At 35.5% G+C, this 26,748-nt stretch overlaps 1 protein-coding gene across 7 annotated transcripts in view; it reads right to left on the minus strand.

The window, feature by feature from the left end:
- The window catches only part of LRP1B (LDL receptor related protein 1B), a 1,895,525-nt gene that overhangs the window by 316,745 nt on the left and 1,552,032 nt on the right, over positions 1-26,748 (minus strand). For all 7 annotated transcript variants that reach the window (XM_067025946.1, XM_067025948.1, XM_067025945.1 and 4 more), the window contains 2 exons: positions 20,770-20,959; positions 17,134-17,338 (listed from right to left, as the gene is read on the minus strand). In XM_067025946.1, coding sequence (XP_066882047.1) covers positions 17,134-17,338; positions 20,770-20,959 — 395 coding nt within the window. The remainder of the gene's footprint in view (positions 1-17,133; positions 17,339-20,769; positions 20,960-26,748) is intronic.

Here is a 26,748-nt window from a genome sequence, read left to right on the forward strand (position 1 = left end):
TCTTAAATACATAAAATTTTAAAAGATAAACATGGTTAACTATTTTATAAGGATGATTTTAACCTTCCATAATCTTACTCAAAATAAATGATGTTTAAAAATTTAATCATAAAAAAATTTCTTCATCAATAAGAAAAATAATGACTTTAAACTTTATAATAAAAATTGGAGAGTCATGCCAGCTCAAATGTTCATGATGAATATTTCTAACCTCTTAACTTGATCTTTGAAAATTACCAGTGAACAATCATTTTGGTGATTAAAACAAAAAAATGAACAAGTTTTAGAGACGGTATTGTTATGGAGGAAAACACAAGTTGACAGAGTGTAATTATGTGGTTTAAATTTTTCTCTCTCAAAGATGTCTATTCTATCACAGCCAAGATCCTCACAGTTCTTCACTTTCATTCTCATCTACAAAGCCACAATTCTTCAGGTGAGGGCGGATGAGTTTAATCAGTTCTAATACAACTAATGTGTTGATGCTGGTCATTCAACATGGTACCAAGCAAAGTACTGTGTGAGATTGGCAAGAGAAATTAATATTGAATAGGAAAATACATTACTTTATTGCTCTCCTCTTTCACTCTTCCTCCAGCTATCCAGGCCTCCTCTTAACTCACCAGCTATAATCCCTCCTCAAGGTCTTTGCATTTATAGTTCTCTCTGCCTAGAATGAGTTTCCACCAAATACCCCTTGGTTAGCTAGCTCTCTTTAATTATTCTCTCAGTGAAATCTTCCCCAATCACTCTCTCGAATAATCAACGTCTTTTTCCCCAAGACGACTTTTTCTAAGTATTTATCACTGCCTAACTTACCATACATTTATGTAATTACCTTGCTTAATGTCTGCCTTCTCACTAGAATACAATCTCTTATAAGGGCAGAGAATTTTGTCCGTTTTGTTCACTGCTCTACTTTGACAAGAGAACGGAATTGGGCTGGGGGGGGGCGGTGAGTTTGATAGTGCCAAAGACACAAAGAAAAGAAGGAAGGGGAGAAGGAGGAAAGGCAAAGGAGAATCTTAAACTCTTAAAAGTGGATAAGAAAACTGCATAATATGACTTTGAGGGAAAATAAAACTTCCTTGGATTTCTCGGTGCTCCTGCAAAAAGCCTCCTGAGACACAGAAATGTATACTATATAAATACAGAGAATGTTTGCTTTCACTTTCCCCAGAAACATTGTACTTTTCACGTTCCATGAAAATTAAATTAGTAGCTGTTTTCTAGCTAATTTATGTGATCTGAAAGGGAAATACAATTTATTTCCCCAAGAGGGCCAAATGGCAGCCCAACCAAGGCCCTGCATTAAGCCGCAAGGTACAAGAAAGACTTGACCACTACCCCTAAATGCCAAAAGGGACAAATCCCAACATTTTGTTACATTTCTGGGCTTTAAAAGTTGGAGACTCTTAGGCCCTTGAAAATATGTATTTACACTTCAAAAGGTTAGGGTGAGATACCAGGAACATTTCCATTCAGTCTCAAAGGAGTAAAATTTTTGTTTTTCCCCTCACTCTTGTTGGGAGGGAAAGGAGATGGCTCTCTCTGTCCTATTTATAAATGAACAAAATGCATTGCTTTCCATTCTTCGTTTATGGGATGTAACTTGCCACCCACTTTGAAAGATTTTTATCAGCTCTCATTATTTTGCTGCTAGTCTAGATGTTAAGCACCAATTCTTTATTTTTACTCTGGCTATTGATCTGGTTATAAGTATCAATAAAGAACAATTTTCCTTGACTCAATGTCTTGTGTTTCTACAAAATTCATACGTATAAGTACATAATTCTGCAAGTGAGGTAACATCTCAGAACCCTCACAGTTCTTGACAAAACAAAGAATGGTAATATTAAATGTTGATGAGGGACAAAGAAATTCTTCTGATCAAATAATAGCATGCATTTCACACAGCTATCCAGATAGATACAAATTGCAGAGAGACTAGATGACACATACATTATTACAAGGCCTAGTGTGTCCAACTGCAGAAATGCTCTCGGGATCCATGATAAAGCACGGTTTCAACCGTGAAAGAAAAAGAGATAATTTACACCTCAGCAAAAATTCTAAGTTTAAGAAAATGATTGGACTCATGACAGAATAAATACTTTCCTTTTCAAAGTAGGGGTATAACAGCCTATTAGGTAATTACTTTGATTTTAAATGTCTGTAATTCCAATTTTCATGATAGCTCATAATGGCTCAAAGAATAAGGAAATGAAGCTGAAGTCTGTCAGTATGTCAAAAAAAAAAGAAAAAAGAGTCCTACAGCTTGATTTCACAAAACCTTATTCATGTGAGTTCATATTTTTTAAAAATCTTTTTAAAATAGTCCTTTGAGAGGGACTGGAAGCAAGAAGAGCCCTGGGATTTCTCAATTTAAAAGCTATTAACTTCAAGAGTCTGTAGGGAAGCTGCTTCAGAAACATCCTCCTGCATTTGTCAATTTGTTTTCTTTCTTACTTTCCAAACTAAGCACTTGAAAATGAGGAAAAAGAAATAAAATATCATGACGCCCAGCTGTCTACAGAACACATGTTTATGTCAGTCATCACACTCATGATCTATTGCAGTAATAAATCAAAAGAAACACACCAGTTGTGTAATTTATTACAGCAGTATATCAGCAGGGTGAGCCCTCCAGGAGCTGAGCTACAGACATGAACCTTGCATTGTTGCTTTTATTTACTTCCTCTATTTAAGTTTGATATAAGAAGACAGAGTAGGAGGATCTGAAGTCAGAATTGAAAGCTTCTTCCGCATAATTTTCTAAATGGCTTTAGACTGATAAATCAAGGTAACGTTATTTCTTTTCCTATGACTTGTTTTTCTATTGTAATTATTGATAATTAAGTCTGTCTTCCTTTCATTCAATGAACATTTATTGAGCTAGATAAAAATTACTTCATTCACTAAATCCATCTCATCATAAAGCTGGGCCTGTTTGACAACACAGGAGCATCTGTAGTCAAATTCTGTTCTGCACTGAAACCATGCAGGACCCTGTGGGGCTCCTGGATACAAAGCCTTTCTGTGTCCCCCATTTCTTGCTTGTAGGAAATGGGCTTCATTCAGCCTCCATGACCTTCCCTGAGTTCCAAAGGGCAGGATCAAACAACTGCTAATCAGGGAAGGGAGGGAATGCAGAAACAAGAGAGGAGCAGTCAAGAAACAACAGTGCAGCCTTGGGGCAGGGTTCTGGTGCTCCTCAAGGGATATACAAAACAATATCTTTGACTTCTTCTGCAGAACTAAGACACCACCCAAGTGGAGGATGGCAACTTTAGGCTGAGCACAAGACTCCTGGAGCACCGCCCTGCTACCTTACCACCAACCAATCAGAAGAAAGTCACATACCCTGCAGCTCCCACCCCAAATTTTGCCTATAAAAACTTCTCCCCCCGGGCCTCCCCGGTGGCGCAGTGCGTTGACAGTCCGCCTGCCGATGCAGGGGACATGGGTTCGTGCCCCAGTCCGGGAAGATTCCACATGCCGTGGAGCGGCTGGGCCCGTGAGCCATGGCCGCTGAGCCTGCGCGTCCAGAGCCTGTGCTCCGCAACAGGAGAAGCCACAACAGTGAGAGGCCCACGTACCAAAATAAAAAACAAACCAAAAACTTCTCCCCCAAAACCATCAGAGAGTTCGGGGTTTTTGAGCATGAGCCACTCGTTCTCCTTGCTTGGCCCTGCAATAAACCATTCTCTGCTCCAAACTCTGAACTTTTGGTTTGTTTGGCCTCACTGTGCACCAAGCACACGAACTTTGTTCGGTAACACCATTTCTCCACGGCCACCCCTTACCTTCCTCCTGCCCCATATCGATGCTGCTATTTCCCTTTCTAGAAATTTCAGGATTGAAAAATTTTTAATATATTTAGAGTAACTCTGCCACATAATGTTTGAGGATTGCCTCACTACTTGTACTGTATGTTACAGATATCTATAGCTCAATAAAACATTTTGTAGATAATAACATTTACACCTTTGCTACTAAAAGCATGGAAGCTTCTAAGGAATATAAAATCTCTGGCTCCAAACCATACCTACTAAATCAGAATCTGCATTTTAACAAGATTATCAGTTGATTTGAATTCATATTAAAGTTTGAGAAGCATTTATTTGTTAAGTAACATATTCCCCCAATCTTAGGTTTGTATATCTTCTAGTCTAAGAACAGGATCAGTGCATTTAAAACACAATAAAAAATGCTAATGCTTTCCTAATGACAAAACTGTTCAGAAAAAAGGTAGCAAATATGCAAGGACATTCATTTTTGGTTAGATCATGGACTTGTAAGATGATACACTGTAGATGAAAGAACTTGGACCCTTGTGTCTTATGAACGTGGTTTAATTTCTGACCTCAAATTGGCTAACTTTTCAGGGCTTCAACTACTTAACTGGCAAAACTGAAATAATAATAGCTGCTTTGGTGATAATTATGTCAAGTGAAGACTAAAACAATTAGGCATCCACTAAATGGTAGCTATTATTAAAAACCCTTTGTGAAACAACTGAAACACACAAGAGTACTGTTTATACAAATTTAAAATTTTCAAGGGTCAGAATAAAGCCTGTGGGACACTGTCCCTTGTCCTGAATGAGCACTCCTTGTTAGGACAATGTTTCCCAGTCTTTAGTCACTTGAATGCTGTTGTATTAAACATGCCTTACTTAACACATCGGGATACTCTCAGCCACAGCTGGCTCTAGAATTCATGACCACTTTTTGTTTCTTCCTTTCTTTCTTTTTTTGGTTATAGTTAATGTGATAAACAACTTCATATGGGCACAGTGCTCTCACTTCATGCCTGTGCCTATAGCCTCTGACCACTCCCCAGGATGGTAGGAAATTAATAACCCTGGGTCAAATCTCTGAGCAAGAGAAAAGGGCCAGCAGATATATTTATCTCCTTTCCTTGACACTACTTGCCAATGGACTACACTAAAGTGCAATAGATTATATGGTCTCTCTAAAGATGGTCTCAGGAGATGAAGAAATCCATTGCACTTGATACTAAGAAGTAGCCAGCTCTGTAGCACACCTCTTCATAAATGTTCTTCCTCCTTCTCAGACCATTCTTTTCTTCCCTCACTACTACTTCCTGGGATTGCATGTCTAATAAGGAATCAAAATATGAACTCTTGCTTCAGGCTCTGTTTTTTTACAAATCTGAATGGAGAAAAATGTTTTCACATTTTTTTCCTGTATCTGAATACAACTTCTACTATAATTTATCTTGAATTGTTCATTAAATTGACTCATTATATAAAGGGAAATTCAGTATTGGTTAAAAGAAATAGAATGCAAATCTCAAAATATCTACAAAGAAATGGAAACAATGCTATCAAATTACAATTAAATACCATTACCCACCAAATTTGAGTCTGAGTTCTCTCCCCTGCCCTTTCTGTCTCTGTCTCTCTCTCCCTCTCTCTCTCAGTAACAGCATCACAGGGGTGTTAAATATATATAGTGATACACTTAATTTTTCTTCCAAAGTCAGAGGATTGAAAAAACACTAAGAATAGAATGGTTTTTCACACTATATCATTAACTTTAAATTGATGCTGTTTCTGTGTATCACCCAATAACAATGATAAGAGTTCCATATTTTGGGGAAAATGTGCTAGGCACTGTAAAGACCAAAATTGGGATAATTCTTATGCCAACTCTCCTAGAAATTCAGAATCAGGAGCACGAGATCCAGACTAGGATTTAAAATATATAGATATAGATATAGACATACAGATATAGATATTCTCATTTAGCATATATTCAATTACACATTGAGTAAACTCTCCTTTATGTTTCTAATAGCTTATTATGGTAAATCCCAATTTTGACTACACATGAAAATCAACTGGAAACTAAAATTAAAACCCATGCCTCTTCCAGGAATTCTGATTCAATTGTCCTGGGGTGGAGCGTGGGGGAGGGCTCAGGTATTGGATTACACAAAAGCTCCCCAGGAGATTCTATTGTACATTTGGTATTAAGAAATTGTTCTACTTTTTCTAGCATATCATTGACAAATTAAGAAATGTATGCTCTTTTCTCTTGACCAAGGCAGTGTTATTCTGGGGTGTTTATTTTTTGTTCAACTAACAAGCCCTGTAATGTTCCTTCCATTCAGCAGCCCCAGAGGTAGAAGGTCTGGTCAGCTGAATACTCAGTTTTTCAAGATGGCTAGTAGAACCACATGAAGTGATTTGCCCTTCTTTCCTCACTTGTGCTCAGCTCCAGTGCCTAATTCTGGAGGAAAACACCTGGATACTTTGGCCCTCAATGTCTGGAATTACCATCTTAGCAGGATAAACTATTGACTATACAAATTTGCAGCTGCTACATTAGTGGTCATAGGATTCTGTTTGAATCTTGGTGGAAATACTAGCCTAAGAATCTGCAGTATTGCTTGTTTTTAACAGTTCCCCCTTTCGTATGAATAATTATTTAGTCTTTAGTTAACCTTTAGTTAACATTATTTACATTTCCCCTCCATTTTTATTATTTCTTGATCTTTAATAATTACACAATAACTCAGCTCCTGTATCTTACTAACTTCATTTAGTTTTATATATTAGCTTGTCTTTTTAGTAATTGAACAACTTAAATGAAAATTATTAAATGTATTTTACATGTTGATGGCCAGCCATATTTCTTTTGAGGATTTGTTCATATGTGCCAGTAGAAATTATTAAGCATTTTAATTTTCATTAGCTTTTATATATTCTCAGAGGTTCTCATGTAAATACAAGATCTCATTCCAATAATCTTTTAAATCTTAGGGCCACAGAAAACATCTATTTTTCTGGCTAAACAATTTTGTCCCATTACACTAAATCAAAGTACTGTATAACTTAATAGGTTGCCCTAATGTCTTGGCTGCTGGGAAGCTCAGGAATAAATTTACTCTTTTGTTATCTATTTACAGTCATATTATACCCGAGCTTTTATTGTAAACTACTTTAAATCATTTTTTAGATAGTTGAAATAATAATTAGTTAATTGGTTTTAATCAGTTTGCTGGCATTCTAAATGTTTTCAAGAGCCAAACACAGAAAGAAAAGTCCAGATATTGTCTCAAGCTTAAATAAATTCATGTTGACTTACATGTATGTAAAACTAATAAGAAACATATTAACTCAGCTAAAGAACAATTCAAAATTCAGAGAAGAAAAAAATTCATGTAAGTTAATTCAGAATTTCCTGAATTTAAATATAAAAAATTTTAATCTCTTACTCTTCCCATATCTACTAATTTATTTTACCAAAGAAAATATGTTTTAAACTTTTTTATTTGCTTATCCTTCTGTTTAGTTTGCAAAGAAAAATAATCTGTAAGCATTATACTCATTTATATATATATAGAGAGAGAATTAGATAGATATAGATATGGATAGATACACACACACGTGTGTGTGTGCAGGATGGCTTTCCTTAGCTATCTGTTCTTTTTATCTTTGTATTTAAATTTCTACAATGAGGCAGGTGGGACAGGTGGCTACTTTTGAAAATTCTGTCTAATGCCTAACAAATTGAAATCTTCCAAGAAATATTAAATCAATCCATCAGTATCAGCATCACATGCTGAGGGCACACCTGTTATTTTCTGGGTGAATACACTAGTTGCCCTGGATACTGACCATTATTCTCCTCCAGGAACACACCTCTATGGAGAGAATCCAGCTTCAGTAACACTTTAATTTGCATGACTAACCAAGCTGAACCAACACTAAAATGTATGTGGATTTAAATCAAAGGGATTGTGTTAAAAATAAACACCATTAACCCTACTGCAATAACATTCTTACCTTACGAAATAGGAATATCAGTTGTACAGGTTTCAGAAAACTATTCTGGATGGCTGAGGTCTTTGAAATAGATAAGTTTTGATTTTGGTCTATTTTTTTTAAGTAGTTTACTTTTTCATTTTATTCAGGGAAACATTTTTATAATTTTTCTTTCAGTTTATTCATCCATTTACTCATTGCTTCAGCAAATATTTGCTGAATACAGCAATGTACCAGACTTTGGGCTACTTGCTTTTGGAGAGACAAAGATGAAAAACAAATTCTATTCTTCAGATGCTAGTAATCCTATAGAAGAGGCAATGAGGTAATTTATGATTTAGTCTAATTGATATAATTCATGCTCATATAAATTTATATGTGTGTAGTGAATATCTTTATACAATTTTTAATTTAGTTTATTTTTAAATTTTCATTATTCAAGGGGAGTTTTATAAGATTTAATATTTGTTGGCTATTCTCAGGTAACAGGTTGCATATAATAAAAGCTAACTCTTCAAAATATCCTCTGTGAGGCATAAACTATTAGTCCTATTTTACAGAAGAAACTAAGGCACAAAAAGGTTAAGAAAATGCCCCAAGTTTATTAAACAATATGTCAAGGATGCAAGTTTCAAATACATGTCTAGTTCTACAATCTAACCTTGTTAATTTCTGCCACATCATACTGCTTCTTGAAAGGGAGTATGCTCTCTTTTGTTATTAAAACTGTTAAAATTTAACTGTTTGTTAAAATAAACAGTATGTGGCATCATTTATTATGCATATTAATGTGTGAAAAGATATATCCAAAGACTTATCTAGTTGAGTTCCACATAACCAATGGTAGAGTCATAAAAGGTTAAATTTGGAAGAAAAGTTTGAACCTAGTTCAATATGTAAAGCCTGAGATTCAGAAAGATACACTTAATTGCTGAAGATCACACATCTCTTTATAACCAGAGCCAGGAATTAAAACAATTTAATCTAACACCAATTTCACATTTTTTCCCCCTCCCTTCTTATTCTCACTCAGGCACCTGTATTTGGCAATGTCATAATCACCATATGTACTTTATTGTATTCACTCAGTGATAATGTGTACACATCATAGAGTTAGATGATAAAATTTAGACAACAAAATTCATCATCTTTATTTCCACAACCTTTGTTTCTCTCACATGGAGGACCAGTGTTTCAATGTCTTTGGATTCTAGTAAATCATGTCACATCATGTGTGATTTAATAAATCTTACCTCAATTAAATCTACTGTCAATACACAGACAATCATTTTGCTGTTTTAGAGACTTGTAGAACATAGCTTAAATCTTTAAAAATATTTTATAAAACAATAAATATGAGGCATATCCTTTTTTCTATTCTGAATTTCTAAAAATCTATAAGCACACTGACTTCTGCTTCTGGGAAGACGGAGTAGACATATTTTCTGGATTCCTCTCACTAAGTACAGCTAAAAAACCTGGAAATTATATATAAAACTAATATAAGAAGACTGAAAGGTGGACAGGAGAAAGCAGCCCAGCTATAGACCTTGGGACTAAGGGACAACACGGTGGTGAGTTCCGCGGGTTTTATTTTTGCCTCATATATCCCAGACTCGGAACTGAATAAGCTGGCAACCCAGAAATGCCAAAATGCTAAATGCACAGAAAAGAACAGAAGCCTGCTCTCTGAAGCCAAAAGACCAGGCAAGATTCTAACTAGTAAGGCAGAAAATTTTAGATGGTAACTGCTCTACTCTAGGCAAATACCACGTTAAAAAAAAAAAAAAAAAAAAACCTGTGACCCATCCACACCACACCAGCAAAGGCCAAGTGGGAAGACTGGACTTCCACCCACACCTGGCAGTAATGCCGTACCCACTCCCTCCCCACTGGAGTGATGTCAGAAGAAGCACAGAGGAGAATCTGGATTTCCATGTCATCTGGTGGTAATGAGGTCACCTCCACAGTGGTGACAGTGGACACCCAGTGGGGAGCTGGAACTCACATCCCCATCCAGAAGTAGAGAAGTCCCAATTCTGCCTCAGGTGTCAACAGAGGCTAGGTGAGGGACCTAGGTGTCCTCCTCGACCTGACAGTAACAAGGCAAGAGCTCTTACTTTCCTCTGTCAGAGTGGTGTCAGAGAAAGCCAGTTAAGACAAAAGGCTTCAATAAGATTTAGAACTTCATACAGTAAAACAACAATGTCCAGGTTCACTGGGTGACAGTGTGTTAATTTGTTCAGTCTATGTTTTTCACTTCATAGATACTGAATCTCCCATGAAATAGGTATATTTCATGTCATCATTTTTAATGGATTCATAGAATTATATTGTCTTATTCGTTCCTTTTTTATCACATTTCTATTTATTCATTTATTATCCTTAAACATTAGAAAGTTATTAAGATTATTTAAATATTAGAAAGTTGTTAAGTTCAGATTGTAATTTGAATAACTATTAATATCCAAGGACACTTGAAATGTATCAAAGATAATACTGGATATAATAATCTGAATATTGAATGGTGCCTCTTGAATTCAAAGATACATCAAAGGCAATAAAACACCTGAGTTTTCAGCAGTCCTACAGGATTTGGTAGTCAATGGACTCATTTGTAATATACCTGACTGCACGCCTGTTATACAGCAGACAATGGATATAGTCAGTTCCTTATATTCCACTGGCTCATCTGTTAGAATTCAAGTTCACAGAATGCTTCCACTAACAAACAGACACTCTTCCTTCTCGGCTATGGTCCATCTAGTTGTTGATAGGCCCAGCATCCCATGTGTTTGAGGCATTAGAGATAGAGTAGAAAGATCACTTGCTGTCAGAAGACTTTTCTTCATGTTTCATTTAAAACAATTTTCCATCTTAGTGATGTACAATGGAGGCAGTCACATTCCATGTAAAGTGAGGGATGGCTTCACTTCATTTTGTTTAGAATTTTATCAAGAACTCATTACCAATTTTGAAAATACATCACCGAAGGCAGCACTGCTCTCAGTACTTGAGTATCCAGTACAACACACCTGATATGAGTCTGCCTTCACAGCTGTCACATTCATGACGATTCTATGCATAAGTGAAAAGATCTTGATCACTTGCTCATGTTTTCTCTCTTATTTTTGCACATTTACATATTGGAATATGTCCTATTTTATTATAAATTACTTTATATTTATTTATTTATACTTAGATATTAATTTGAGTTTTGAAAAGTTATCTACCTATATATAGATATAATATAAAATTTCATTTTCGATAGGAATGGGAATGTTATAGAACATTTTGTTAATTAAAAAAAGGGACATTGGGGGACTTCCCTGTGGTCCAGTGTTTAATACTCCACACTTCTACTGCAGGGGGTGAGGGTTTGATCCCTGGTTGCAGAACTAAGATCCCCACCTGCTGCACAGCTTGGCCAAAAAATTAAAATTAAAAAATAAATAATAATAATAAAATAATAATAAACAAAATAAATAATAACAATAATATTGGCTCTAATAGAGAGTTGGGAATTATAACTGGCATTAGATATTGGACACAGGAACATTAGAAATTAACATAGCCTTTTGGGGCCTGAGTTTCCTAATTTGTGAAATAATATTGGATTATTCCAGTTAATGGTGGAAAACTTTCCAGTTCACTTAACTTTTTAGTGACTGCTTATGCTGACACTGATTTTTAAATCAAACATTTAAACTGTTAAATTAAAATGTTTTACATTTTTTTTAAAGTTGAAACCCCAATGCCTTTTCTTTGGTGACAGGACATGGTTTTGAATTGACTAATTCAATCTTAACATGTCGTCAGAAAATTCACTTTTCTGGGCATCAAAACTTATTCTATAAGTTTCAGAGTTCAGGCCCTCTAGGTTTCATATCATAAATAAAACTATATTATCAAAAAGAGTAGATAGCATAGACATTTACAGATTAGGTAGAAGATATAGATGGATGGATAGATAGATAGATATATAGAGAGATAGATGATAGATAGATCTATTTCTTGATTCACTTATGGAATGAAATAACTGATTCTATAAGGAGAAAGAAAATATTTGGTGCCATAAAAAATAGGACATCAAATATTCTTGTGTTTGATCTTACTTTTAATTGACTAATTAAAAAAAACTATTTTTCCTATTGTCAGTCAAAAGAGTTCATGTCATCAGAATGTGTTTATCTAGAAGACAGATTATCCTGTATCCTTCTCATTCTAAAGATAGGTCTTAGGACTTATTTTTTCTACCTGGGAATATACTGTGAAAAAGAACCAAAGCAAACCCCCCCCCCAAAAAAAAAAACCTCTGGACAAAGTTTCTAAAAGAATGTCAAAAGTAAGAAACATCAGCAATTGCAATTTCTAGGAATATAAACAACATCTCTTCTGGAAGGGTTTGTGTCACTCAGGTAGCAAATGTCTTCCAAGAAATGATTAACACTTACAAGGTAACACCAGGGAGAAAGGCTATAATCATGCTGTCTTAGCCCCTGTCAACATTAGTGATTGTTTCATCTACTGGAACAACAGATATAGAACAGAAATAAAAATAAAACAGAATGAAATTATTATCTGTTTTTTTCCCTAATAACTAGATCACACAAAAGCATTCAATTGTATACTGTTAAACAATTGTATACTGTTAAACAGAGAATGCTTTCCTCAATAAAATTTATAGGTAGGACCACCATACAAGTTAATGTGTATTTAAAATTAAAAAAAAAAAACCCAGCCAATTATTGTATATTTTTATCAATACAGGTCAGATTTAAACTGTGTGTACTTGTATTTTATTATGACCTCACTATAAGATGAAACAGAAAAAATAAAATCTAAGTCTGAGTTTGACAAAAGAAATTAAACCTATGAATGAATTTGTTTAGCTAAATATTATCAGATAAGTATAATAGAAAAGGTAAAATGTATTTTAAAAAACACATTTTTTTTCTGATTTCTCTTTTGATGTTTGAAAGGATCTCTTTCCCTAATCTACTGATTAGTAATGGGTTCTGTAATATTCCTCTAATAAACTAAGTGACTTATAAATAGTATATCAGTATTTTTCAAATCCCTACAAACACTTAAGCCCATAGCATACCATGTTAAAAAAAATGATTTCCTGATAAGAACAAAGCTACATAACTGTGTTCCATTCTAAAGATTTATAATGTACATGAGCATTTAAAGGCTTTAAGATGTAATGCAGGAATTAAGCCTATCAGACTGTTGAAACCAGAGTTTAAAAACAGTGCTTGACCACAGTTTAATTCCTATGGATATTCAAGAGAAGACGGGCTCTTCAAACACACTTTGGGAAAGGAATAGCACTGTACTGACTTTGCAGGCTCAAAATGCCTAGATTTACAAGAATCTCTCCAAACTTTATCAATTAACTTAATAAATAGCTTGCTTTCTTTTCATTAAAGAAGATGCTCTCTCAAATATTTCAGATTTTAATGTCTAGCTTCTTTCCAGTCTGTCACCTCCCCTGGGGATATCTGATCTCTCTGTTTCTGCAACTGCTCTATGATCATCTGTGTCATCCAAAGCTAGAAAATATACATCTATGCAAAGGAAATGTTTCTTTCTGAAATTATTATTTCTCTGGCCACTCATTTATAATGCATTCATTGCCTCAGTTCTTTTTGACTTTATAAATTAAACAATGTTTTACATCTCTTCTTATATTTCTTGGAATTTTAAGTCTTTCATAGACTATTTTAACCTTCTATATTTTTACTTCCTAAATATCATTCTTTTTAACTCCATGATTATACCCCATCACACATTTCAGCAGTGCCTTGTACAGTGAATTCCCAAAATGTAAAAATGAAATTCATTATGTTGGTTACTTGATCTACTTTAAATATATATGTATACATGCATGTGTATTATATGTATATATGTGTATGTATATATATATGTAATTGGATGGATATATATCAATTACACTAGTATTTTCGCCCAAGGGGAACCATATAGGAGTGAGGAACAGACATAGTAGGAAACACACACACATATACAAAAGGGCCTGGTACAGAGAGATCGAATGAAGATTACGATGAATGAACTGGTTACATGCAAGTTTTTCAGATAAGGAGCTCTTAGGTTCTGTGAGGATTTAAAAAGAAATCTGCTCCAAAAGGTATCCTTTGATTTCCAAGACTTCAACTCAAGTGGATAGGCACAAATCAAATTAATAATTGATATTGTTCACACTTTTGTACATGTAATTAAAAATATAAAACTGGGGAGTGAATGGATAGGGTATTAGACAAATTGGTCCGCTTTTTCAACAGTTATCAGATAATAGAAGAGTTTTTAGAGTTTCTGAGACTTCTATAATATTATGCCATATCCCCAGAATATTTTTTTCAGAATAAGTAGTATTTCTTTCTTTCTCAGGAAATATCCTTTTTTAAAATCTTGAAACATAAGTCAGATGGCATATTTAATCTTTTCTAAAAATAATAGATGACCTAGCTCTTCAGTTATACTCTCAGCCTCAAAATTCTACACTTATATTAGTAACAGATTATATGAAAAGCTGATTGTTCACGAAGACAGGCAATTTAAAGTGTAATAAGTATTCAGAAATTCACGTCAATTAAAAAATGGAATTCAGGAACAGATAACAAGTTCTAGTTGTAAAATCATGACTAAAATATAGGAAACTGTGGATATCACAAAGAGTATATAAGTTGATGGTAAATTCAAGGTACCCATGATCAACACTGGCAATAGAATCTGGAAAACCAGCAAAATAGTGAGATTCATGTAAGAATGTAATAAACATTGAAATATTTTCTCAATTTTTAGGCCCAACCAGAAATTTTGATGGTAAAGCTGATTTACTGGAGAAGAGGAAAAGGATTATGTAGTTCTAACTTTGAGACAAAATGGATCAATGTTGTATGGGGGAATACACCTGTATCCTTTAAAGTAATGTTCTCTACTCAACATTTTCATCTCTAGAGGACAGAAACCTTTCTGTCCAGCTTTATTGGCATATAGTTTACATATAATATTATGTAAGTTTAAAGCATAGAACATAATGATTTGATATATGTATATACCACAAAATGATTACCACAATAAGTTTAGTTAATATATCCATCACTTCACATAGTTACAATTTTTTTTTGGCGGTAAAACCTTTAAAAATATACTCTCTTAGCAACTTCAAATGTACAATATAGTATTGTTAACTACAACCAGCCAGATATTAACCTGGTTTAGACAAGGATGGGAAATGGAGAGTTGGAATCATAACTGTGCATTTTTTTGGTGGGGGGTGGTTACGCGGGCCTCTCACTGTTGTGGCCTCTCCCGTTGCGGAGCACAGGCTCCGGTTGCGCAGGCTCAGCGGCCATGGCTCACGGGCCTAGCCGCTCCGCAGCATGTGGGATCTTCCCGGACCAGGGCACAAACCCGTGTCCCCTGCATTGGCAGGCGGACTCTCAACCACTGCGCCACCAGGGAAGCCCTGTGCATATTTTTTAATGTCAAAAGAAAGCCTTTGAGTTATTTAGATTAGAGATATCTGATTACTGGATCACCTTGAGTAGCTATAAGTGTCATACATAACAGTAGACTGAGGAGGGAAAAGAAAACCATGTATATAAAAAATAAGTTAAAGTGGACAAAATGTTGTTAGGAGGAGTTACAGAAGCATTTTCTGTATTAGGCCATAATAAAAAATAATATCATATCCAGGATAATGATTTACCTATTTTTCAAAAGCATTACCCACTAAGTTCATTTAGGATTTCTTTGCTGTATTCTGAGGCATATATTTTCACACTATATACTCATAATAACCCTGAAATTTAGGTAGAAAATTTGCATGTTGGAAAACTAAAATTCATAAAGACTAAGTAATTTGCCTTAGGTCACATGGTCTTTAAATGAAAAGACAGACCAAGAATTTAGGCATAGAATTATTTGATCACAGTTACCGCCTTTACCATAAACTGAACTCATCAGATTTTAGCTGATTATTTCAATTTTCCTTAAGCATTCAACTGTACTATATCACTGCTACTTTAAGTATCCACTCCACAATTAGATGAGGTGCCTGTACTAGAATGTAAATCAATGCACTTTTCCTTCTTCAGGAAACTCACACACACATACATGCACACACACACACACACACACACATCTATATATACACATATATATACATATAGGCAATATATGTATATGCATTATGCACATATATGTATATATACATTTAGTTAGTTGCCCTAAGATAAATAACTATGTTTCTCTAAATAATATAATGTATGTATATTTACATATTTAATATGTATGTAGGTATAGATATATATATCTATCTTAGATATAATATGTAGATATATATGTACAGGTATATACTCAATTGAATTAAACAGTGTGCTTAATGGTATAAATCAGGTGTTAGCAAATATGGCCTGCTGTTTGGTTGCCTGTTTCTGTAGATAAAGTTTTATTGAAATATTGCCACAGCTATTCATACGTGTTCTCTATGTTGCTTTAATACCATAAGGCACTGTAGTTATGATAGAGAAAATATGGCCCACGAAGATGGTCCTTCCAGAAACTCAGTGGAAGAGCTAAGAGCCTCAGGATCATTTTGTCATTCAAGCATGCACTGGTGAAGAGAGGCTGGGGTAGACTCCTCCAGTGGTGTAACAACCCAAATCTTACCCTTCTGAACCCTGAGTTTTCCCAGTTGCCAAGGGCTACCGTCCTCATAAGATAAGGTGAGGCACTGGACGTTCACCATTCTACAGGCCCTAAATATCTCCTGTAAATGTTCTCCGGAAGCAGCATAAAGACACTCCCATTAACATTTTATTTGGAATTCAGAGAAGAGACGGAGAATGAGCCTGACTGTGAAAGGAATTCCACTCTTCTCTCTTCAAAGCTTCTGCGGTTGCTTTGAGGACCCAAACACAGAGGATCATTTCATTACTTTCTAATGTTCTTTTATCCTAGGGCAACTAACCAATTTCATTTCACATTTTAAAAATTATAAATAACAATGAAGTTTACAAAAGTCACTCTAACAATACCAATTCAATTCATAACTAGGAGAAAATCAGTTATTGTTTCTCCATAAGAGTTGGACTGTCTCCATGGTAGCAAATGCACTTAAAGAAAGTTTTCAAAATTTTATCTGCTGTTTTGTTTTTCACTGAACAGATTATTCAGTTGTATTGGTTCAAACAATTAGCTATTTTAAAATCCCTTTATATGCATATTTTAGGCACTATAAAGCATGTGTTTTCCAAATGTATCATTTTTCAAATCTATAGTCAAGAAATTCTCAGTTAACTTACATGTCTCTGGGATCCATCATATTCACACCTTTCAATTTTTCCTAGGCTGCCATCTGAGAAATACAGCTTCTCTGCACGGTGGTCAATGGTGAGTCCATTTGGAGTGAGTATGTCTGTACTGACCACCACTTGAGCATTTTTCCCAATCAGAGTAGATCTCATGATACTTGGATGCTGCTCATTCCAGTTGGTCCAAAACATTAAACTAATGAAAATGAAAATTGTGATAACAGATTAAAATTTTCATGAACAGTAACATTAGTAGAAACATGGCAATGTCAAATTATTTAAAAAGAAGCAAAATTATTTATCTCATACTCTATGACCCTTGAGGAAGTTTTAGTAATAAGGGGAAATATGTATATTATAGATGCATGTATCTTTTTCTCAGTTCTTAAATGACCTGGAAAATATTTCTGAAAAACAATTATCTCTCAAATAGTAATTTAATTAAATTGAATCAGTTTGATGCACAGTAAAGATTTATTTTAATCAGGGACAAAAATAGTTATTTTAAATTTTCTATGAACTGCAAATACACTCTAACTTATTATTATAATGCCTCAGCAGATCCTGTGTTATCATTTTGGACATTGCTCTTAACCTAACAACATTTCTCTCCTTCAGTTGGTGAAAATCAAAATCCCTCTCTCCTTCTAGGTTTACTTTTTAAATTCTGCATTCTTCTCTGTATATGTTTTAGAGAAATTACTAAACTCCCATATTTCTTTAATGTATTTTTTCCCTCCTCTGTTTATCAGTGTGATTTTTCTATAAATTACAAGGCTGTTTCTAGAACTCCAGGGGTTACTCTCAAATCCTTAAACATAGTATCTGTTACTTACAGATTTTCTAGAATATTTTAAATCAGTGTTTGTCAACTATTCTTTGAAGAAGGCCTAGGAGTCTATGGAAGCCTTTAAAGGTCACTGGAAGAGTGGAGAGGCTATAGGGTTCGAGTCTCCAAGGCCTGCTTTTACTGAAACAGTTCTTCTTTCTCCCCCTTTATATTTAGGAGTACCTAACAGTTTATTTGAAGATCAGTTTTTGAACTGAAGGAAAGAAGAAAAGAATGGAGGGAGGGAGGGAAGAAGGAAGGGGAGGAGGAAGGGAGAAAGGGAAGAAAGAAAGGAAGAAGGGAAGGAGGGAGGCTGACAGGCAGGCTGCTTTACATTTTGAAAAAATATGTTTTTTTTTTTTTTTTTTTTTTTGCGGTATGCGGGCCTCTCTCTGTTGTGGCCTCTTCCCGTTGCGGAGCACAGGCTCCGGACGCACAGGCTCAGCGGCCATGGCTCACGGGCTTAGTTGCTCCGCGGCATGTGGGATCCTCCCGGACCAGGGCACGAACCCGTGTCTCCTGCATCGGCAGGCGGATTCTCAACCACTGCGCCACCAGGGAAGCCCGAAAAAATATGTTTAATAAATACAAAGAAAAACTAATTGGAATAGTATTTCATATTTACAGCAAGATTGCATATATCATTCCTATGTAAAGACATGTAAAGACAATGTAGGATTATAGCCAACATAATTATTCAATATATGGTTTTTGAGTATTATGCAAAAACTTATTACTAGACAATACTCAACTTCATACACACACAAAAAAACTTTTCTACTTGCTAATTTAAAAACTAACCCCCACCAATTAGGGAAAGCTGGGTCATCTATGCTCTTTATTAAAATACTTCATAGCATTTTAATCTATTCTGTGGAACATAAAAATGTTCTAAGTGAGAAAGTGTCAAAATAGTTTGTTCTATGAATCAGGAAATTTGAAAAAAAAAAAAAATGTCATTCCACTTTCTTAAATCATGGAGTATTTTTAACCACATCTTGTAACTTGAAATGAACTTGTAACTAAAATGAAAAATTTAGTTTAAAAAGTTATCCAAATAATATGAGGTATTAAATACACAATTTATTTGCAATATTTTTCTAGATTGTGGGCTTTAGAATTACAGAATTTCCAAGGTATTAGTACTTCTTTAATTCACCCTTTCACATATAAGAAAACAGAGGCCAGATAGATTGAATATTAGTTATAGTTACAGAGCCAAGTTTTGAACTCAAGTAGTCTTTCATCTAGAAATTGATTTGATTTTAAAATTTCTGTTAATCAACTAACATATGAAAGTGATTTGAAGGTGCCATTAATATGTTTAATGATAAAAATATTTGTATACTTTAAACTTTAATTACATATAATTTTTCAATTAAAATACTTTAGTGTGTTTAATTCTAATTTACAGTTCACCATATATAAGATGAAAGTGTAATTTTAGCCTATGTAACTGATAATTATAGGATAAAGCACTTATCAATTAAAATTAATCATGTATAATATCATCAGTGATCTCCCTCATGTTTACCTGAAAATTGTCTTATAAATTCCTTTGATCAACTTTAGGATATTTATTATTGTCCTAAGATTCTCCTGGTGGATCAATGTAGCTGACTCAACAAGAAGCGCTAGTGATAGGGCAGTGGTGTGAGCAGAACTAGCTCTGCCCAGGCATCTAAAGGCCTGTGTCCACCTGAACTAAGTAACCAAATCTGTGTGAGGAGTCAACCTTCTCTTCACCTGCATCTCTCAAACTTTAGAGTCTTAATTTATAAGTTAAATATGTTTAATTAAGTAAAGTAAGTCAATTCTCATCTCTAGTTCTATAAGAGTATCCAGATTGAGTTATTCTCACAGTGAGTAATTCATGTGCTCTTTTCTTCTCTCAAGTGATCAGGGTTAGAGTTTATCAGTCATTGTTTTTCATTCTTCCATTTTTCTTCAACACACCTAAAATAAGTTCTTCTGTTTCTGCTCAGTGAAACCAGATTGGTCTAATTTCTGTGTCCTTGTTTAGTTTAAGAGTAAAAGCACTTTCTAGTAGTTAACAAATATTCCTACCATATTGCATAAGAGTGAAACTCCATAGACATATTTGTTTTCTACTTAACCTGAGCTTCATTCTTCAGTTTTCATATAATTGCTTTCTTTATAGCATCCCCCGAAACATAACTTTTTTCTAATTTGTTTTATTTTTTATACATTTTATACTATAGCCTGAGCATTTTTTCTTGCCATGAATTCTTCATAAGTATTATTATAAATACCTGCACAATATATCATCAAACCAATGTGGACCATGTAGACTATTGTCAAGTATCTAATGTTGAAATTATAGTTGCACACAAAGATCTATTGCTGTTATTTATTTCCCCTGTATTTCAATTGGACAGATCCCCAACTGTTAAAATTACTGACTTGAATTACAGAAACACGTTTTAGGTTTCAATACTTGCTAATAGTTTTACTTTTGTTTCAAATTTATCATTTCAATCAGTGATGCATTAATGTCTTTTTCATATATGAAAAATGTCTATTCAATCACAGTATTGTCTCTATTTTCCCTTTTATCCTTTAATTTTGCTTTTACTGAATCTCTCATGGAGGTGATGCCTGGCATTTAAAGAGTTCAGATTTCAATTATCCACATGTATAATACTCTTATAAAAAAGTTTTATGAATTTTGAAAAGAGAACTTCAAAGGAAATCTGTATGTTAAAAGCTAATTCTCTTTAAAATTAACATAACTTTGATAGTCTTTGACTTATAATGAAGAAATACAAATTTCTTACTTTTGGCATTCATCTAGGGCTAGCACATGAGGATGGTCATCCTCTGACATAGCAATGACGGCTTCCCTATCAAATGCTCCAGGCCGAGTCTGGTCCACTGTGTGCCTGGTGATGGATGAGGTAGTGGAGCTGGTCCAGTACAGTGTATCCCAGGCTCTGTGATAGGCAAGTCCTTCAACAGAACCCACATCTGATGGGGGAAAGAAAAGAAAAAATTTATACTTTTATCTACAAAAGACTTGCCTTCTGAACAGAAAAAGCAAAAATATAATAATTATGATGCCTATATAATGCTACATAATACCTACAATGACAGCTGATTACACACTATAAAACTGAGCTGTGAACTGCTCATGGAGAAGTTTATACAAAAACATGAATTAAAGACTGAATATTCTTATCCAAAAAAAACTTAATTAAGTAATTGCCTTTTATTTAGGAAAATGGTGGCTCTCTTTTATTTTCATATTTTAGTAATTAATTTTCAAAAAGTATCCAGTGTGCAACAATTTAGCGATGCTTTTGAAAATCATATGTCAGAGATACCATTTAAGTACAATCATAATGAGTTTTATCTTGATACTGTATCTAGAGACATCAAGGAAAAACAAACACATCAAAAACTACAACAAAGTATCAAAAAGCCAAAATACAACTCTACACTTGCAACTATCAAACCATGGTAGAGAATGTTTTAATAAGTTAATGAAATGAATTTTTTTAATTCTATTCGACTAATGTGATACAAAAACAAAAGAAAATAAAATTAATTGTGAGCTAAGGCATGCTTTAATGTTGACAGAAAAAGATAAATGGTAGTGCCCATAGTCTAATACATAAAAGTGACAGTATGAAAAACGAAAGTAATTATTTCTTAAAACTGTGTTTCCAATCACTAGGATAACATAAGTGGCTGCTTTATTTTTCATAGAGGTGCTTTGAGTACATCTTTAAGTATAACCAAATTATTATAGTTTTTCCTTCATATTATCTGTTTTTCTCAGTTAGTACTCTTAGCATATTTAATTTAAGAAAGAATATATATAACTTTGGCAGTCATACTGAGAAATTAACATTATAACAGGCAGAGTCTTTCTATTGCTTTTCTCTTAAGGAATCTCAAAAGAATTATTAAGCTCTTCTGAAAACAGGTAGATGAAAAGAGCTGTTTTCAGGTTTGAGATGGGTAAATGTTTACTTTGGTGGTCAGTAGGATTTAGTGGGAGAGCAAAACAATATTAAAACCTTTTGAACTACATTTCTTGAACTTTATTAAAATTTTGTCCTTTTGTTGTTTTTCTACATGCAACAGAGGAAAATCCACTAATAATAAAATTAATATTTGCCATTTATTGGACACTGTCTTTCTGCTAGGAATTGTGTAATTGCTTTGCATACATCACTTTATGTGTAAATCTACTCTGTGAAGTTAGTTTTATTGTTCCTTTTTCCTAAGAAGAAAACTGAAACCTATGGTCACAGAATGAATAGTATTGAAGCAAGATTTTTAACACAGGTCCATGTGCTTCCATAAGCCTATATTCTTCAGCACCATTATTTAGAGATGGATTTATAGCAGCTATTGCCTATTCTCAATGTACATCAAGCTGGAACCAAACAAATGATTCATTAGATTCAACTTGTCTGACTCTGGGTAAATTGTATCACTAGTAATTTACCATGAATAACCTCTCACACAATCAACAAAACTACTTATAAGAAATTAATGTGGGTGATTAGTATGGAAACCTAGGCCAGAGATGATGGAAGAAAACATTATAAAACACAATCATAATAAAATTCATTAAGCTTTGCTTATATGAATCATATGGTATTCCTATTTGAGGTGAGTAGGTGGGAGGTTGATAATGATCAAAAGTATTTCAATTATTAATTAATAAATCATCTATTCCACTGTATTTTTCGCACTTTAATATCATTTCAGAAATGAAGCCAACTCTATTTGTATTATAAGCAGCATTCCACTCTTTCATCATCCACAAATAGAATAAGAAATAGCATAGCTCTGAAAAACTCCAAGCACATCAAAATTATTAATTCGCCCTCATTTTGTATCTTCCCCTTCCACTGACTTTGACAGATCTACTTCATGGCCACTTTTTCCTGCCAACTCAGGAAGAAACCAGTTGGTATTACCATTGAGATGAAGCAGATGCTTCTTTTCTATGGCTGACATAGTTCCAAGGTTACTAGAGTACATAATACATCTCACTGTCCAGGTATAATCTCTTTTGTTTTATTTTTTGTAATAGATGACAACCTGACAGTACACTTAATCATAATCTGGTGCTACATTTTAAAATATTTATCTCTTAAAAAGATATTTAGGGGACTTCCATGGTGGCGCAGTGGTTAAGAATCCGCCTGCCAATGCAGGAGACATGGATTCGATCCCTAGTCTGGGAAGATCCCACATGCCACGGAGCACCTAAGCCCGTGTGCCACAACTACTGAGCCTGTGATATAGGGCCTGCAAGCCACATCTACTGAGCCTGTGTGCTGCAACTACCAAAGCCCGCATGCCTAGGGCCCATGCTCCACAACAAGAGAAGCCACTGCAATAAGAAGCCCATGCACTACAACGAAGAGTAGCCCCTGCTCGCTGCAACTAGAGAAAGCCCGCATGCAGCAATAAAAACCCAACACAGCCAAAAATAAATATAAATAAACTAATTAATTTTTAAAAAGGTATTTAACTCCCTATAAAAATTGTATTTGTCATTAGCAAATGGCCAATTAAAACATAAACCAGGGCTTCCCTGGTGGCGCAGTGGTTGGGAGTCCGCCTGCCGGTGCGGGGGACGCGGGTTTGTGCCCCGGTCCGGGAAGATCCCACATGCCGCAGAGCGGCTGGGCCCGTGAGCCGTGGCCACTGAGCCTGTGCGTCCGGAGCCTGTGCTTCGCAACGGGAGGGGCCACAGCAGTGAGAGGCCCGCATATCACAAAAAACAAACAAACAAACAAACAAAACACAACAAACATAAACCACACACCACTATATATAAAATAGATAACCACAAAGACCTACTGTATAGCACAGGGAACTATACTCAATATTTTGTAATAACATATAAGGGAAAAAAATTTGAAAAGGACTATATACATATATTTTTTTAAATCATGAAAATATTAAATTTTAAAATCATGAGAATATTTTAGTTGAGATAACATAAAGACATTAATGTCTATTTTATGATAGACATTCCTTCATATTATGTTTTTCTCTGAGTTAGTACTCTTAGCATATTTAAGAAAGAATATATATATAACTTTGGCAGGCATTCTTATAAATTAACATTATAACAGGCATCACGTGATACGTGTGTGTGTGTGCATGCGTGTGCATGAACACTAAAGTTCCTGAATCAGTTGAACAGGTAAAATAAGTACTTTGAGTCACTGGTCCTGGCAGATAATTACGTAGTCTGAAAACTAAAGTAAAATGCCTATTTATTCCATCAACCAGTCCTGAAATACTGAATAGAGTAAATTAATACAGAGTTAACTCAATGATGTAGAATACAGCATTGGAACTCAAGGATGTAGAATAGGCATAATTCAGAAAATAACTATTACGGTGCTATTTTGGCAGGTAGCCAAGGACTTCATAGAGAAAACACCTTCATCTCATCATCACTGAAGAAGAGAAAACAGCTCCTTCCTACCTGTGCAGTGTTGTAAAGGCAGGATAAGAGTCTACAAAATGGGAAAGCCAGTGAAGTATTCTTGGGAGGGAGCCACATGTACAAAACATTGCCAGTCATCTAGCTGGAATAACTGTCACAGATAAATCCTAACACAAAGTTAACACAAAATAATATTTATCCCAAGGACATGCTACAACTGTAATGGTCTCCCCATTGAGAGTATAATATTCTCTTATTCACTGGCTTATTTTCTAAAGCCAAAGAATATCAGGAAGTTTGTTGCTGGAAATTATGTCAGTAGTATGAAACATCTCAATCTTGTCTGGAGGATCTCAAGACACAGAGAAGCAGGCTCAATTTATAACCCAGGTACAGAGCTTAAAATAAAAAGTTTCTGGACATGACATTCCACATATATCTTACTATATAGTTTCCAGAGAAACAAGATTCTGGGTCCAGTTCACCCTCCAGACCTGATGTTGAACTCTAGAGAGTACACATAGCCTTGTTTTACTTTAAGCCTAACAAAATATTACTTAAATTTTGCCTAAACTCACCTTTTTCTAAAAATCCTCTTATAATTATTTTTCCTTCTCTTTTGGGATAGGGATGAGATAAACTACAGCTCTTCTGGTATACAGTTTCCCTCATTACAATGAGCCAATTATCTGATATGGCTAATCTACAGGTTTACTTGACAAAATCCAAAAGACTTTCATCATAAAAATACTCAACAGACTAGGAATAGAAGTGAATTTCCTCAAATTGATAAAATCGACCTATTAAAAAAAAACAAACAAAAAACAAAACAAGGCTTATACCTTACTTAGCCATGAAAAAAATGAAAGTTTTCTCCCTAAGACTAGGAACAAGACAAGACAGTCTACTCTTGCCCCTCTATTCAGCATTGCATTGGTTATTCACTCAGGGTAATTGGGAAAATTTTTTAAATTAAAAAAAAAAAAAAAAGAAAGAAAGAAAGGAAGGAATATCATCCAGATTGGAAAACAAGTAAAACCATCTCTTTTTGCAGATGATATACCCTTAGATATACAAAATCTTAAGCAATTCAGTAGAAAACTATTCGAATTATAAAAACAGTAAACCAGGTTGCAGGGTACAAAGCAACATACAAAATACAGTTGTATTTTTTATACAGTAGCAATGAACAATCAAAAAATGAAATTCAGAAGACAACTCCATTTATAATAGCATTTAAAAGAGTAGAAAATATGACAGGCAAATAAAATTAGAAACAAATTTAGGAAAAGAATTATAATCCTAAAACTTCTACATGGGAGAGGAGCTTCAAGATGGCGTAAGAGTAAGACGCAGAGATCACCTTCCTCCCCACAGACACATCAGAAATACATTTCCACGTGGAACTGCTCCTACAGAACACCCACTGAACGCTGGCAAAAGACCTCAGACCTTCCAAAAGGCAAGAAACTCCCCACGTACCTGGGTAGGGCAAAAGCAAAAAGAATAAACAGACAAAAAGAATAGGGACGGAACCTGCACCAGTGGGAGGGAGCTGTGAAGGAGGAAAGGTCTCCACACACCAGAAGCCCCTTCGCGGGTGGAGACTGCGGGTGGCAGAGCGGGGGACCTTCCAGCCACGGAGGAGAGCGCAGTTACAGGGGTGCGGAGGGCAAAGCGGAGAGATTCCCGCAGAGGATCGGTGCCAACCAGCACTCACCAGCCTGAGAGGCTTGTCTGCTCACCCGCCGGGGCAGGCGGGGTCTGGGAGAGGCTCGGGCTTCGGTCGGAAGGGAGAGGACTGGGGCTGGCAGCGTGAACACAGCTTGAAGGGGTTAGTGTGCCACGGCTAGCCGGCAGGGAGTCCGGGAGAAGTCTGGAGCTGCCGAAGAGGCAAGAGAGTTTTTCTTGCCTCTTGGTTTCCTGGTGCGCGAGAAGAGGGGTTTAAGCGTGCCGCATAAAGGAGCTCCAGAAACGGGCGCAAGCCGCGGCTATCAGCGCGGACCCCAGAGACAGGCACGATACTCCAAGGCTGCTGCTGCCGCCACCAAGAACCCTGTGCACAAGCACAGGTCACTCTCCACACCGCCCCTCCCGGGAGCCTGTGCAGCCCCCCATTGCCAGGGTCCCGGGATCCACGGACAACTTCCACGGGATAACGCACGGCGCGCCTCAGGCTGGTGGTGCAACGTCACGTCGGCCTCTGCCGCTGCAGGCTTGCCCCACATCCGTAGCCCTCCCTCCCCCCGGCCTGAGTGAGCCAGAGCCCCCGAATCAGCTGCTTCTTTAACCCGGTAATGTCTGAGCAAAGAGCAGATGCCCTCAGGTGACC

This window comes from Kogia breviceps, chromosome 2 (genome assembly GCF_026419965.1).
Source record: "Kogia breviceps isolate mKogBre1 chromosome 2, mKogBre1 haplotype 1, whole genome shotgun sequence".
Classification (NCBI taxonomy): Eukaryota; Metazoa; Chordata; class Mammalia; order Artiodactyla; family Physeteridae; genus Kogia; species Kogia breviceps.